The 12782-nt window shown below is 50.4% G+C and overlaps 1 protein-coding gene across 1 annotated transcript in view; it reads right to left on the reverse strand.

Moving 5' to 3' along the window:
• Nucleotides 1–6697: 6697 nt before the first annotated feature.
• The window catches only part of RGS10 (regulator of G protein signaling 10), a 41534-nt gene continuing 35449 nt past the window's right edge, over nt 6698–12782 (reverse strand). The window contains exon 6 of the mRNA XM_070780928.1: nt 6698–7049. Within this exon, the coding sequence (XP_070637029.1) occupies nt 6903–7049 (147 nt within the window). The 3' untranslated portion in view covers nt 6698–6902. The remainder of the gene's footprint in view (nt 7050–12782) is intronic.

Below are 12782 nucleotides of genomic sequence, written 5' to 3' on the forward strand. Positions count from 1 at the left end.
ACACACCCCTTCCCTGTCCTTGGGGAGAGGGATCATAAACAGGTAACAGAGAAATAGCCTTGTGCCTGGGCTCTGGGGGCACTGGAAAGGGGGCATAAGGACAGGGGGCTGCTTCGTGGGGTCCTCAGGAAAGACCTCTCCCAGGAGCTGCCATCTGGCCTGAGACAGGAAGGAGCCATGGTCAGGAGGGGCAGCCTGAACAGAGGCTGCAGAAAGCAGCATCTGTGCCCTGCTCACATCTGAGCTCTACTCAAATGAGCCGGAGAGGTTCGCTGGCAGGGGAGGGGGGCTGGGCTCAGCTCTCCTGCCTTTGCAGTCAGGAGGCCATGGTCATGATCTGAACACTGGAGAGCAAAGAAAGGCCCAGAAGGGGTTTATGAGCAATGGGGTCAGGGTTGTGCTTTTAAAAGGTGGATGCTGGAAGAAGGTGGGGAGCGGATGTGGAGTGAGGAGGACTGACCAGCAAGGAGACTCCATCAGGCAAGAGATGAGGGACGCAGCTTGGTCAGGACCTGGGGCCGCGGAGACAGGAAGGGTGGACACATTCAAGCTAGATTCGGGAGAAGGTGCTAGAGGGTTGCTGATGGATCAGACATAGAAGTACAGAAAAGGGGAGACCATCAGGCCACATCCAGGTGCCCCCGCCTAGTGTCTTTGTGGGAGTTCAGAAAAGGTCCCCACTTTCTGCAATGGATACAGCCCTGGGAGTACCCTGCAAGCACCCAAAGAAGGTACGACCTGCAAGACCCCCACTCAGAGTCCCAAGCAGAGAGACCGTCAGGTTTCTGCTCGAGCAACTTTGGACTCACAAAGTTTGCGCTTCCTGTGGGAATGCCAGGAAAGCCATTAGGGGCCATTTCAGCAGTCCTCCCCTGCCTCCTCTGGGTGTGAGGTTTCTCCCCTCCCAGGCCCGGGGCATCAGCCCTGCCACAGTGTAGGCTGCTGACCCAGAGAAGAAGCACAGCTTTAAAACCTCGGAAGCTAACGGTGCAGCACGACCGTTTAGCACTTAAATAGATGCAAGTTCTAGAACATCCACAGCCAAAATGAAAGTAAATAGTGACAGAATGTGAATCATGACCGCGCTTGCCGAGTATTTGCAGAGCGTATAAACAAAGTGTGCTCACGGATTCAGAGCGAGGACCTAGGAGTTGGGTACCAATTCATCAACTCCCAACTCTAGCACATGCAAGGACATATTAATAAAATCATAGTCCAAGGGGTCGCAAGGAGTCGGACACGACGGAGCAACTGAGCGTGCACACACACACGATGGAAAACTTAGTTAACTAAGCCTTCCTTCTCTGGAGTTCACCCGAGACTGGAATTTAAAAAGCTTATCCCTGGCTCTGTGACAACCTAGAGGGGTAGGATGGGGTTGGGTGGGAGGGAGACTCAAGAGGGAGGGGACATATGTATACCTATGGCTGATTCATGTAAATGTATGGCAGAAACCAATACAATACTGTAATTATCCTTCAATTAAAAATAAATAAAAAAATTTTTAAATACATATTCATTTTAAGAACTCTTATCCCCAGGACTTCCCTGGCAGTCTAGTGACTGGGACTTTGCCTTCCAATGTGGGGGGTGTGGCTTCTATCCCTGGTGTGGGACCCCATATGCCTTGAAGCCAAAAGCCCAAAGCATGGTGCAGGGGCAATATTGTGGCTAATTCCATAAAGACTTTTTTTAAATGGCCCATATTTTAAAAATCTTAAAAAAATAAAAAGCTTATCCTGATAAAAACCAGAGTACTCATTCTCATGTTTCTCAAATGAAATCACTTCACCACCAATGTTGACATGAAGCTTAATTAACACTCCAATATTTAGGGAGGGGAAAACAAAACAACTGAGCATGTAAACTTAAGAGATGAAGACAACCAGCCAGTCTTGACCCATCAGTCTCTCTCCCAGGAGCTGGTCACTTATTTTCTTGTAGCAGAGTGTTTGGTAGTGACCCCTTATCATCTCCTGATAAGCTGGTCCCTTAGAGGCAGAGTTGATGCCTTATCCTTTAATCCTCCTCCATTCCTATAGCTAGGAGAAGGTAGTGAGTGAAAGTCTCTCAGTCGTGTCCGACTCTTTGTGACCCCATGGACTATACAGCCATGGAATTCTCCAGGCCAGAATACTGGAATGGGTAGCCTTTCCCTTCTTCAGGAGATCTTCCCAACCCAGGGATCGAACCCAGGTCTCCCGCATTGCAGGCAGATTCTTTACCAGCTGAGCCACAAGGGAAACCCAAGAATACTGGAGTGGGTAGCCTATCCCTTGTCCAGCAGATCTTCCTGACTCAGGAATCAAACCAGGGTTTCCTGCATTGCAGGCACATTGTTTACCAAACTGAGCTATCAGGGAAGCCCAGGAGAAGGTAGTAGTTGCTCTTTAAGTATCTGCTGTATAAGTGACCATCTTTACTAATTGCCAGTATTCACCGCAGCCCTGGGCTCCCCTAGGGTCCTGTCCAGGCAGAGGATGGACCCAAAAAGGGGGCTAGGATCAGGAGATGGAAGGTTTGGTTCCAGCGCAGACCCTAGCACTCACCAGCCTGTGTCAGTCGTGTCCTTTGTTTTCGTTTTCTCGTCTCTAAAATGGGAGAAATTGCTATTCTACTTTTTAAGGTTTTTCAGATGAGGCAGTGGGAAAGAAACACTTGGAAAGGTGTTCTTTGAGTGTGAGGTGACCCCTGCCTTGCTTTAGAGGGCAGTTCTGTGCATGTGAAGGCAAGATGCTGCAGGAGTGTGGACCACGGCAGACTCTGGGCGGGTCAGCAGGGTGGATCGGGAGTTATCGTTAATGACCGCAGTGTCACAAAGGAAAATGTCACCAAGGCTGTGCTGATCTGCACACAGGAGATGGCAATCAGGGCACAGACTCTGGAGCCAGCAGATAACATAGAACGTGACTGGCCTTAAGGCAATAGGACATGATGGGGCCTGCGGCCAATCAGAGATCCCACTGGTGCTCTGCCCAAGGCAATTGCTTGGACAGCTTTAAAACACAGGCCGGGTCAAACACAGCATCTATGTTTTGAGACCCTGCAGCCTGTTGATTTAAATATATGTTTTATTCTGATGCTTTGACCTCTTTGAGAGTCCCTTGGACAGCAAGGAGATTCAACCAGTATATCCTAAAGGAAATCAGTCCTGAATATTCATTGGAAGGACTGAGGCTGAAGCTAAAACTCCAATCCTTTGGCTACCTGATACGAAGAACTTACTCACTGGAAAAGACTCCGATGCTGGGAAAGATTAAAGGCGGGACAAGGGGACGACAGAGGATGAGGTGGTTGGATAGCATCACCACCTCAATAGACATGAGTATGAGTAAACTCTGGGAATTGCTGATGGACAGGGAGGCCTGGCGTGCTGCAGTCCATGGGGTTGCAAAGAGTTGGAACCAACTGAGTGGCTGAACTTTGACCTCGGGTCCTGGCTGGCCCTGGAGCCACTGCTCGTCACAGCACCAGCCAATTCCTAGAGATAGAAAACAACTGAGCAACCCAGAGCTTGCACCCTAGACCCTTCTTTATGGGGTGCTTGCACTCTGAGCCACCTGCCCTAGTCATTCAGCCCAGATACCAGACCATTAGGGACAGCCCCAGAGCCCACAGAAACGATCCAAGCTGGCCAGTCCTACTCTTTGCTCCGCCCTTTCCAAGAATACCACAATAAAGGATTTTGCCAACATTTCCCTCTCACTCTCTCCACCTCCTGACCCACCCTGGTGATTTCCCATCAGCCCTGCATGGCGGGACCTGCTCCCTTCTCTTAAAAACTGTAACAGACTCTCCTATCAATGATAGGCATCTCCTGATATCCTGGGCTAGCTAACCATACCTGAATAATAATAACACCTACATTTTAACACACCTGTGAACCCCACTGGAGCTTGAATCATCATGGCAGCTACGCAGCCCCCATTGAATCTGGGCACCCAACACAGTGGACATGAGTTGGACATGAGTCTGAGCAAACTCCGAGAGAGAGTGAAAGACAGGGAAGCCTGGCGTGCTGCAGTCCACGGTGTCACAATGAGTCAGATACAGCTTAGCGACTCAACAACAACAACCACCAGGCACAATCTCTACCCCATAGAAGACACTATTTATTCTTTTAAAATAATTGTATTTACTTATTTATTTTTGGCTGCTGGGTCTTTGTTGCTGAGCTGGCTTTTCTCCAGTTGTGACAAGTGGGGGCTACTCTCTAGCTGTGGAGCACAGATTTCTCATTGCAGTGCCTTCTCCTATTGTGCAGCATGGGCTCCAGGGTGCCTAGGCTTCCGTAGCTGAGGCTCTTGGGCTCTGGAGCACAAACTCAATAGTTGTGGCTCACGGGCTTAGTTGCTCCACAGCATGTGGGATCTTCCTAGATCAGAGATCGAACCTGTGTCTCCTGCCTCAGTAGGCGGATATTTTTTTTTTACCACTGAGCCACCAGGGAGGCCCCAGATGCAATTAAGGTACTAATCAATAAATGGATGGGGGAAAGTGAAAAGCTGAGTGTGGAAGCATCATCTGGGGACACACATGCCCTACACTTCCATCTCACTGTTGCAACAGATCCAGGAAGCTGCATTCTGTACCCGCCTGGTTTTGCACTTGGAAGGGATGTAGGCAGCCAGGCGGGAGCAAGCCGGGGGAGGTGGTGTGAGTACATGCTGGTGGGAGTAAGCTGTGGTTAAACGTAAGCGGCTTCCCCTCCCACTGGGGAGCTTTTCAACCAGCTCTTAAGAAGCTCTTCTCTTGGCAGACAGCCTTCCGGCTAACTCTAGCTGTTTCCTTTATGTGTTTCTGAAGAGATCACCACCTCAAAGGGTCTCTGAACCCAGGGGTAAAATTGTGAAAGCCGGAAAGAGGGTTCCCAGCCATCTGCAGTCTCTGGGACCCGCCCGGAACAGGCTCTCAAATAGGAGGATCAGGGTTTCCCAGGTGGCTCAGTGGGTAAAGAGTTCGCCTGCAATGCAGGAGACATGGGTTTGATCCCTGGGTCGGGAAGATCCCCTGGAGGAGGAAATGGCAACTCACTCCAGTATTCTTGCCAGGGAAAGTCCATGAATAGAGAAGCCATGGGCTACAGTCCATGGTGTCACAAAGAGTCAGACGCAACTGAGGCAATAGCACACAAGCCACTCACTCAGCTCCACGGGGTCTTGAAATTATCCTGTCTGTGACGGTGCAGGGCCGGGGTTGGGGGGGTGGTCTGTATCTCTGCACGTTTTTGGCTATTAAACTGTAAGTTGAGCTAGAGAACCTATTTCTTTTTTCTTTTATTCCTTACTCTTAAAAGTACATCAGTCTGTTCTGCTTGAAGATGGACTGAATTTTCCAGATGACAGGGCCCTTGGGTGTCATTCTCAGGATGACCATCTCATTCCAGGCAGAGAGAAAACCTGTCTGGGATGACCTAGGGGAGGCAGTTAACCCCCTGTTGGGAGCTGGGGGTGGGGGGCGGGGCAGACATCAAGTATTTACTGTTTCTGATGAGCTTCAGCTGTGTGGTTCGGTTGGAAGCAGTCAATGGCTCCCTAAGACCCAAAAAGGAAAGACAGGGGGCATTTGACCACAGTGAAGGGACAATGAGAATCTGGGGGACTGCCCAAGTGGTCATGCCAGGAGAGGGGGGTCAGCAAGGCGACTATGCAAATGGGTTTCACCCAGAACAGAACCAGCTGATGCCCTGTTATCCCAGCGTGATGATTTAACTCAATGCCCTTCTCTCTCAAGTGTTCTGGTTTGATTGATAAATCATAGAGTTGTACTCAACAGCAGGGAGTTTTGCAAATGGAATGTCTGAGTTGGAAGGCTCTCAAGTAAGAGTCTAGTTGCTTTGTTTGTACAAACAGAAGTTTAAGGTTTGGCAAACATGCTGGAGAAGGTCTGGCAGCAGCAGATGGCAGGAACAGTGAGCAGAAGGGAACCGTGCCTGACCTTGGGCTCTGCTGGAGGGGAACTTGGGCTGGCTAGGACTGCCTGGGACCATCGGGCTTCACTCACAGCCTCCAGCCCAAGAGGGGGCTTCCAAAGAGCATTTCCATCCTCTGGTTGAAGTCTCAAGCCCAGAGTTAAGAAGTCTAGCGAAGGGTAGGCACTAAGCCCATTCACCAGATGGGCTGTGAGAGGAGCGAACATCCCCCACCCTCCATCATCAGCAGGGGCTGGGTACCACCATCCCATTCAGCACCACCTTGCATCGCCATGGGGACCCTGAACAATCTCCCGGTTTTCTTTCTTCCTGGTTGGGATCTTGTTTCTGTCAAAATGAACTATTTATCTGTGTTACATGAAACATCACAGATTGTGGGCAAAACCAGGACAAACCCAAACCTCAGAAATAAGAGCCCTCTGATGATACTCACACGCAACTCCCTGAATCTTTAGAGGCTGCAATGAATTTTCTTTTCCCAACACTGAACTTATTCTCTAGAAGTATTTAACCCAAGCGGCATCTGACAGACAAGCCCCCAGTGGCCTGAGCATGCTAGATCAACTCATTCTCGAGCTGATTCACCAGGTGAAGCCGTGGACCCGAGCGACCCACCCACGGAGGGAAGGTGAAGACGTCAAAGGGAAGATGTGGCTGTAAGTTTCACCTGGAGGCCTCACATGAACTTTAATCAAGCTGTAAAATACTCAAGATGTCCAGTGTATAAGGACTATTTCATTTTTGTGTGTGAGACAGAACTAAAACTTCAAAGCTATTTGTCTTTTTATCTAAGATTAGCCATCATGCAAAACTTACTGGTCAAGCAGATAATAAAATACACAGATCCCATGGAAGGGTTTTTGTACATTTCAGTCCTTGCAGGTAACAAAGCCATTATGCACCCTGCATGGTCCTGAGAGTGAGTTCCTTCAATTCTGAAAGCTGCCAGTCCTTCCGGCGCCTGGAGGGCTCATGTGTTATAAATTCTCGAAGCTCTTTTAGCTGCAGTCTGGGCATCTGGTGACTCTTCGTCCTCTTCCTCGGTCCGCTTGTGTTTTAAGAACAAGTCAGACTTTAAGAAGCGGCTGTAACTGTCATACTTCATGAGGTTGAAGATCTAAGGGGGAAAGGAAAATTATAAATCATTTAATTTTTATTAAATACCTATCATGTGCTGGGGCTTTCCAGGTGGCACAGTGGCAAAGAACCCTCCTGCCAATGCAGGAGATGCAGGAGACAAGGGTTCGATCTCTGGGTCAGGGAGATCCTCTGAAGGAGGAAATGGCAACCCACTCCAGTATTCTTGCCTGGAAAATTCTACAGACAGAGGAGCCTGTAGGGGCTACAGTCCAAGGGGTGACAAAGAGTTGGCCATAAATGAACGACTGAACATGAGCACGATCATGTGCCAAGGAACGCATATGTGTGCCAAACACCCAAGGAAAGCTAAAGTAAGTCTTGTGGTAGACCAGGCAGATTTCCTGGATGTTTAGGGTCATTATGAAATTATCTTAATGGAATATAAGAGCTTAAAGAGCACAAGCAAATCTATATTTTTCACAGAAGTCTAGATTCACACAACATTGATGCATACCCTTGGATCAAGAGGTACTTAAGAATCACCACTTTAAAAAAAAAATAGAATTACCACTGTATTCAGGTTAGATATTACAGGGGTGTGGGTCTCCGGGACCTTGAGGTAGCAGAAGAGAAGCCATATCCGTAGAGACGATGAAATAAAGGCCACTATCATATCAGACAATGCTAATATTTAGACCCCCGGAAGTCTGGCAACCAAGGTCTTACACAAACCTATTATTACACCAAGAAACAAAATGGGGCTTATTCAGTGCGGGGCAGAGAAGTGGAATGACAAGCTCAGGCAGGAGGGGCTTTGGGAACAGGCCCTAATTAAAGAAAATAGCAGTCAGCTGCCGGATGCAGACACCTGCTCGCTCACACAGGCCCAGGAGCGCCTCTCTGGGAAAGCAGTCATTCTAATGCACACTCGCCAGCTGCGAGGGGAGGACCCCCGACGGATTAGAGGACTGCCGCCTGCTGCACCCCAAGTTCACAAAGAGTTCCCCCCCTTCTCAGCCAGAGTCCCGGTTCCCAACATCCTCCTCCCCCGGCGCCTCCCCATGCTTTGCTGCAGTCCTCGCTTGCCCTGCCAAGGGGTGGGAACAGGGGGAACAAAAAGAAGCACTTTCTGGCTGTCGAGGGACAGTCTCTTATTTTGAGAAGTTTCTCTCCATCTCAGACCTTCCCACTGGACTCTCAGGACATTGCGCAGACTGAAAATTCACACCACGCAACCTGGCACCTTCACTGACGGCACCGCCATGGGCTCGACAAACAGAAAGTTCCAGGGGCGTCTAGAAAGACGCTCGCTGCCAGGCGGGGTCACCAAGTGGGTGGTAAAACATCGTTTAAATCCGCCCTCTCACCACAGGCACATGAACTGCTTTGCAAATGAAACGCCTGACGGTGTCCACGGACTCGGAACACCTGGCTGGGGGCTGGGAGAACTGGAACTTGGGCTTGACACCTTCGTTTTCCCAAGATGGCTCCAATCACGGGAGGACCACCTGCATCGTTTTGCTCTCAGCCGGGGTTTGGGTTTTCCTAAAACTCTTGAACTGCTGTTTGCCCTTCTGTGAGTGCCCTTCCAGTCTGGGCCACCTGCTCACAAGGAGCACACCTCCAAAGACCCCTACCTTGCGCCTCTCCAGAGTGGGCCTCTATTTTGTAGCAATCTTATCATCTTAGACTGCTTCGATAAGGTTCGGAGAAAGTATTCATTAAAGCCCAAAACCTCCCAGAAAATCCAAAAATCATAGGCAGGGGTGAGGCAGGAGATGTGAAATGCCAGTAGCATGCCGTGTGGGTGTGTTACCATCCCTCATCACCACCTGCATTATTCAGCCCTTCCAGGCACAAGAACCCCCACAGGGGACTTTGAGATGTCCATCCAGTTCACCGTTTGAAATGATGTTTGAAGTCTGACTAATGAAACCAGGCTCGTGAGTGTCCCCGACCCGGGAACCAAGCCCCCACCCCCTCCTCCAACCAGGCCTGCAGCAGATGGGACCCAGCACCACCAGCAGGATGCGGTTCGACCCAAGTGTCTCGTCTGAGTCTCTGCGTGTGGGAGTGGTGCATCCTGTTTGCCTGCTGCGGCTCTTCGAGAAAAGAAGAAAGGCCGGGGCTGGAGGCGCCTGGCCCGAGGTGGAGGGGGAGGGGGGAGGGGAGGTGGTTCTAGCAGGGGGGCTCAACCTCCCGGAGATGCTTGGCTCTCCCTTCCGCACAGTTGGAGCCAGCAAGCTCAGGGGGAGGGGGCTACAAACTATTTAACAAGAGCGCAAGGACCACTCCCTGCCGTGGGCGGGTGTGAGGTGCCCATGGAGGCCCTCGAGCTGGGGTTTCCCTCTTCAGGAGCCCTCACCTGCCTCCTGGTGAAACTGAGTCACCCAGTAGCAGCTGGAGGCATCAGACTGGGACAGATCTGAAGAAGGAAAGGGATGTGGCTCCCAAGGGCCTCATTTTCTGGGGATAGGAACTGCCTGGGATCTCTGGCGGGGTCTTCACTGCCACCAGCAAAAGGTCTCCTGGGCACTGGCCTTGGAGTTCATGGCAATAGGCAGCTTTAACCCAGGGCCCTTCAAGGGTACTCAGCAATGATGACTTAGAGAATGTCCTAAAAATCTCTTTCAAGAAAGTGACCAAAGACCAGGTACCCCGCTGCTGACCACAGCAGCCTTCATCACAGGGCACATGGTCATAATGGAGGTTCACCCAGTGAATAAACGGGGCCCATCCACTGAGCAACAACAGAAGGGCTGGTGAAATAATTCAAGGTGCACCAATCCCAGTAAAAGCGCCTTCAAACCACATGCCAGGCAGTGCCTGGGGCATGCTCTCTGATCTCCATTGAACCCCCGAGGACCCCACACACACAAGGGAAAGAACCGAGCCCAGGAGGTTTGTTGCTTTGCCCCAGTGGCTGGTATATTGCCCGCTCAGCTGCCATGACAAGTACCAACAACTGGGGACTTGAAAAGCAGAAATTTCCTTTCCCAGGGCTCTGAAGGCTGGAGGTCCAAGATCAAGGTGATTGCAGGGCTGGTTTCTCCCGAGGACTCTGTCCTTGGCTTGTAGCTGGCCATCTTCCCCAGTGTCTTCATCTGGTCTCTCCTCTGTGTGTGTTTATGTCCTAATCTCCTCTCCTTATAAGGACACTGGTCAGATTGAATTAGGACCCACCCCAAGGACCCCATTTAATCACCTCTTTGAAGACCCCCATCTCCAACTAGTCACACTCTGAGGTCCTGGAGCGTAGGAGTCTGACATCTGAATTTGAGGGGGGGACACAATTCAGCCTGTGACAGTGAGCAAAAGAGGCCGGCAGGATGCAAACACTGGCCGTCCAGCTCTCAAGCCCACACGCCTACCTTCGGGCCATCCCACCACTCACATGGCAGAGTGAGAGGTGGTCACTAAAAACGGAGATTGTGAGAAGAGTTTAACACGGAAAAATGAACATGAGTGTCAAGTGACTGAACACCGAATGTTTAAAGTTCACTAAAACTGAAAACAATGACCCCAAGTACATTCTCTAATGTGTTAGCTTGTGTATTTAAGTGGGAAATAAACGTCCCCAAAGGTCAGTAGAGGAGGTTGAACAGTGTTTCTCCCAAATTGACATCCACCTGGAACCTCAGAATGTGGAACGGGGTTAGCTGAGGATCTCAGGATGACGTCATCCTGGTTTAGGGTGGGCCCTAAATCCAAGGGAGCTTTCTCTGTGGCTCAGACAGTAAAGCATTTGCCTCCAGTACAAGAGACCTGGGTTCAATCCCTAGATCAGGAAGATCCCTGGAGGAGGGCATGGGAACCCACTCCAGTATCCTTGCCTGGAGAATCCCATGGACAGAGGAGCCTGGCGGGCTATAGTCCATGAGGTAGCAAAGAGTCAGACACAATTGAGCAACTTTTCACTTCACTAAAAATCCAAGGAGTGATGTCCTTATAAGAAAAAAAGAGCACACAGAGAGACATACAACCAGAAGAAGCCCATGCGAAGACAGAGGCTGGAGGGATGCAGCTATAAGCCAGGGACACCAAGGATTGCCAGGAGCCACCAGGAGCTGGAAGAGATAAGAATACAATCTCCCCTCCAACTTTCAGAGGGACCATGGCCCTGCCTGACACTCAGGTTTCAGACTTCTGGCCTCCTGAGCTGTGAGAGAGAGAAAAAAAAAACACCTATTTTCTTAAGCCACTTAGTTTGCAATCATCTGTTACGACAGCTCTTGGAAATGAACACAGGTAAATTATTGACTTCACCTCACTCCTGCTTGAGTGCAGAAAATGAGATGGCCCTTAGGGGTTCCAGAAGGCTCCACAAAACCAGGACTCTCTGATGGGAGAACTGGACTCACCAGGGCTGGACTGTGGTCATCAGCCTGACCACGCACCTCGAGTTGTCTGCAGGGAAGCAAAAGAAGAAGGTAGAGACCCAGATGGGCTGGGACTGTGGGCAGTGGACCATAGACCAAGGGAGCAGAGCTCTAACGCAGACAGCCTTTGGGGGAGACAGGCAGCCGACCAAGCAGAAAACCCAAGTTGGCAGCAAAGTTGCATTTGTACCTTTTTTTTTTTTTTGCCAACACAGCTGTGTCTGCCCAGGTTTCAGATTTCAGCAGCCCCACATCTGGGAGCTACATACCAGGACTGTAAATCGCTTAGTGTCTTGGCCTTGGGATCCAACCCTTAGTCTGCCAGATGTGAGACTCAAGTGAAAATCAAGAAGGGAGGCTTCCTGCTGCGAGGGCCCCCAACTCAAGGTTGATACACAGCAAGGCACCCCACCCTCCCCAGACCCCAGACAGCGCAACTAATTAGGATTTGCCTTTCAGTAACGGAAAATATCCATGAGGGGCTGTGATTTGAGACTGTTTTGTCTGCTGCTCTGGAAAGGATTCCCTCATGGACACACACTCAGTCGTGTAGAGAATGAGACGCTTAACCAGCTTTGAGGGCCCATCCATGGAAGCTTCATCCCTGTCTCGATCAAGTACACTGGAAGCCTAATAAATCTTCTAACCCATCTTAGAAGACAAGACGGCAGTCCAGTGGTTTGGACTCTGCATTTCCACTGCAAGGGGCATGAGTTCCATCCCTGGTCTGTTGGGGAGCTGAGACCCCGCATGCCATGCGACATGGTCCCCCCCCAAAAAACAAAAAACACAAGGACATTAAAGACCTAAACTAAACACATGCACTGCAAAGCCTTCCACCAATGTAATTTCAACTGGGTACCAAGAGGAAAAAACATGAAACCTTTCCTGCAACAGAAAATTTTATTAATGGGATTTCATATTTGCTACAAGCATTTGATTTAGTTTTTATGTAAAAATGATTGCAAAAGTACACAAGTGTCCACAAATTGCAGTTCTAGAATGTAATTGCACACGTAGACTACAGACAAACTTTCACATGACGCAAATAGATGCAAAGTGTGGAGAGAGCCAGCCCTCATGCAAGGATCAGCTGGGTGCTGTAGAGGCTCCTGGGGCAGGGGCACAGCTGGGGACACCCCCACCGCTGGGTCAAAGACCACCTTCCCCTCTGGTGAAGGGGGGATGGGAGAGGAGGCCGAGGGCAGCTGGCGGAGAGCGGGAGAGGAGACAAAGCTCAGGTCGGCCCCAGTCCCAAAGCCCCGGGGAAGGCCACAGAGAAGGTTCCGTCAGCTGGATGTCGCTCCTGCTTCTGGAACGGGCCCCCTTAGAGGTGGACCACGTTCCCGGGGGATGTCAGAACTCCAGAGAGAGGCCGAACATGGATGGAG

The sequence above is a fragment of the Bos indicus genome, chromosome 26 (assembly GCF_029378745.1).
Source record: "Bos indicus isolate NIAB-ARS_2022 breed Sahiwal x Tharparkar chromosome 26, NIAB-ARS_B.indTharparkar_mat_pri_1.0, whole genome shotgun sequence".
Lineage (NCBI taxonomy): Eukaryota > Metazoa > Chordata > Mammalia > Artiodactyla > Bovidae > Bos > Bos indicus.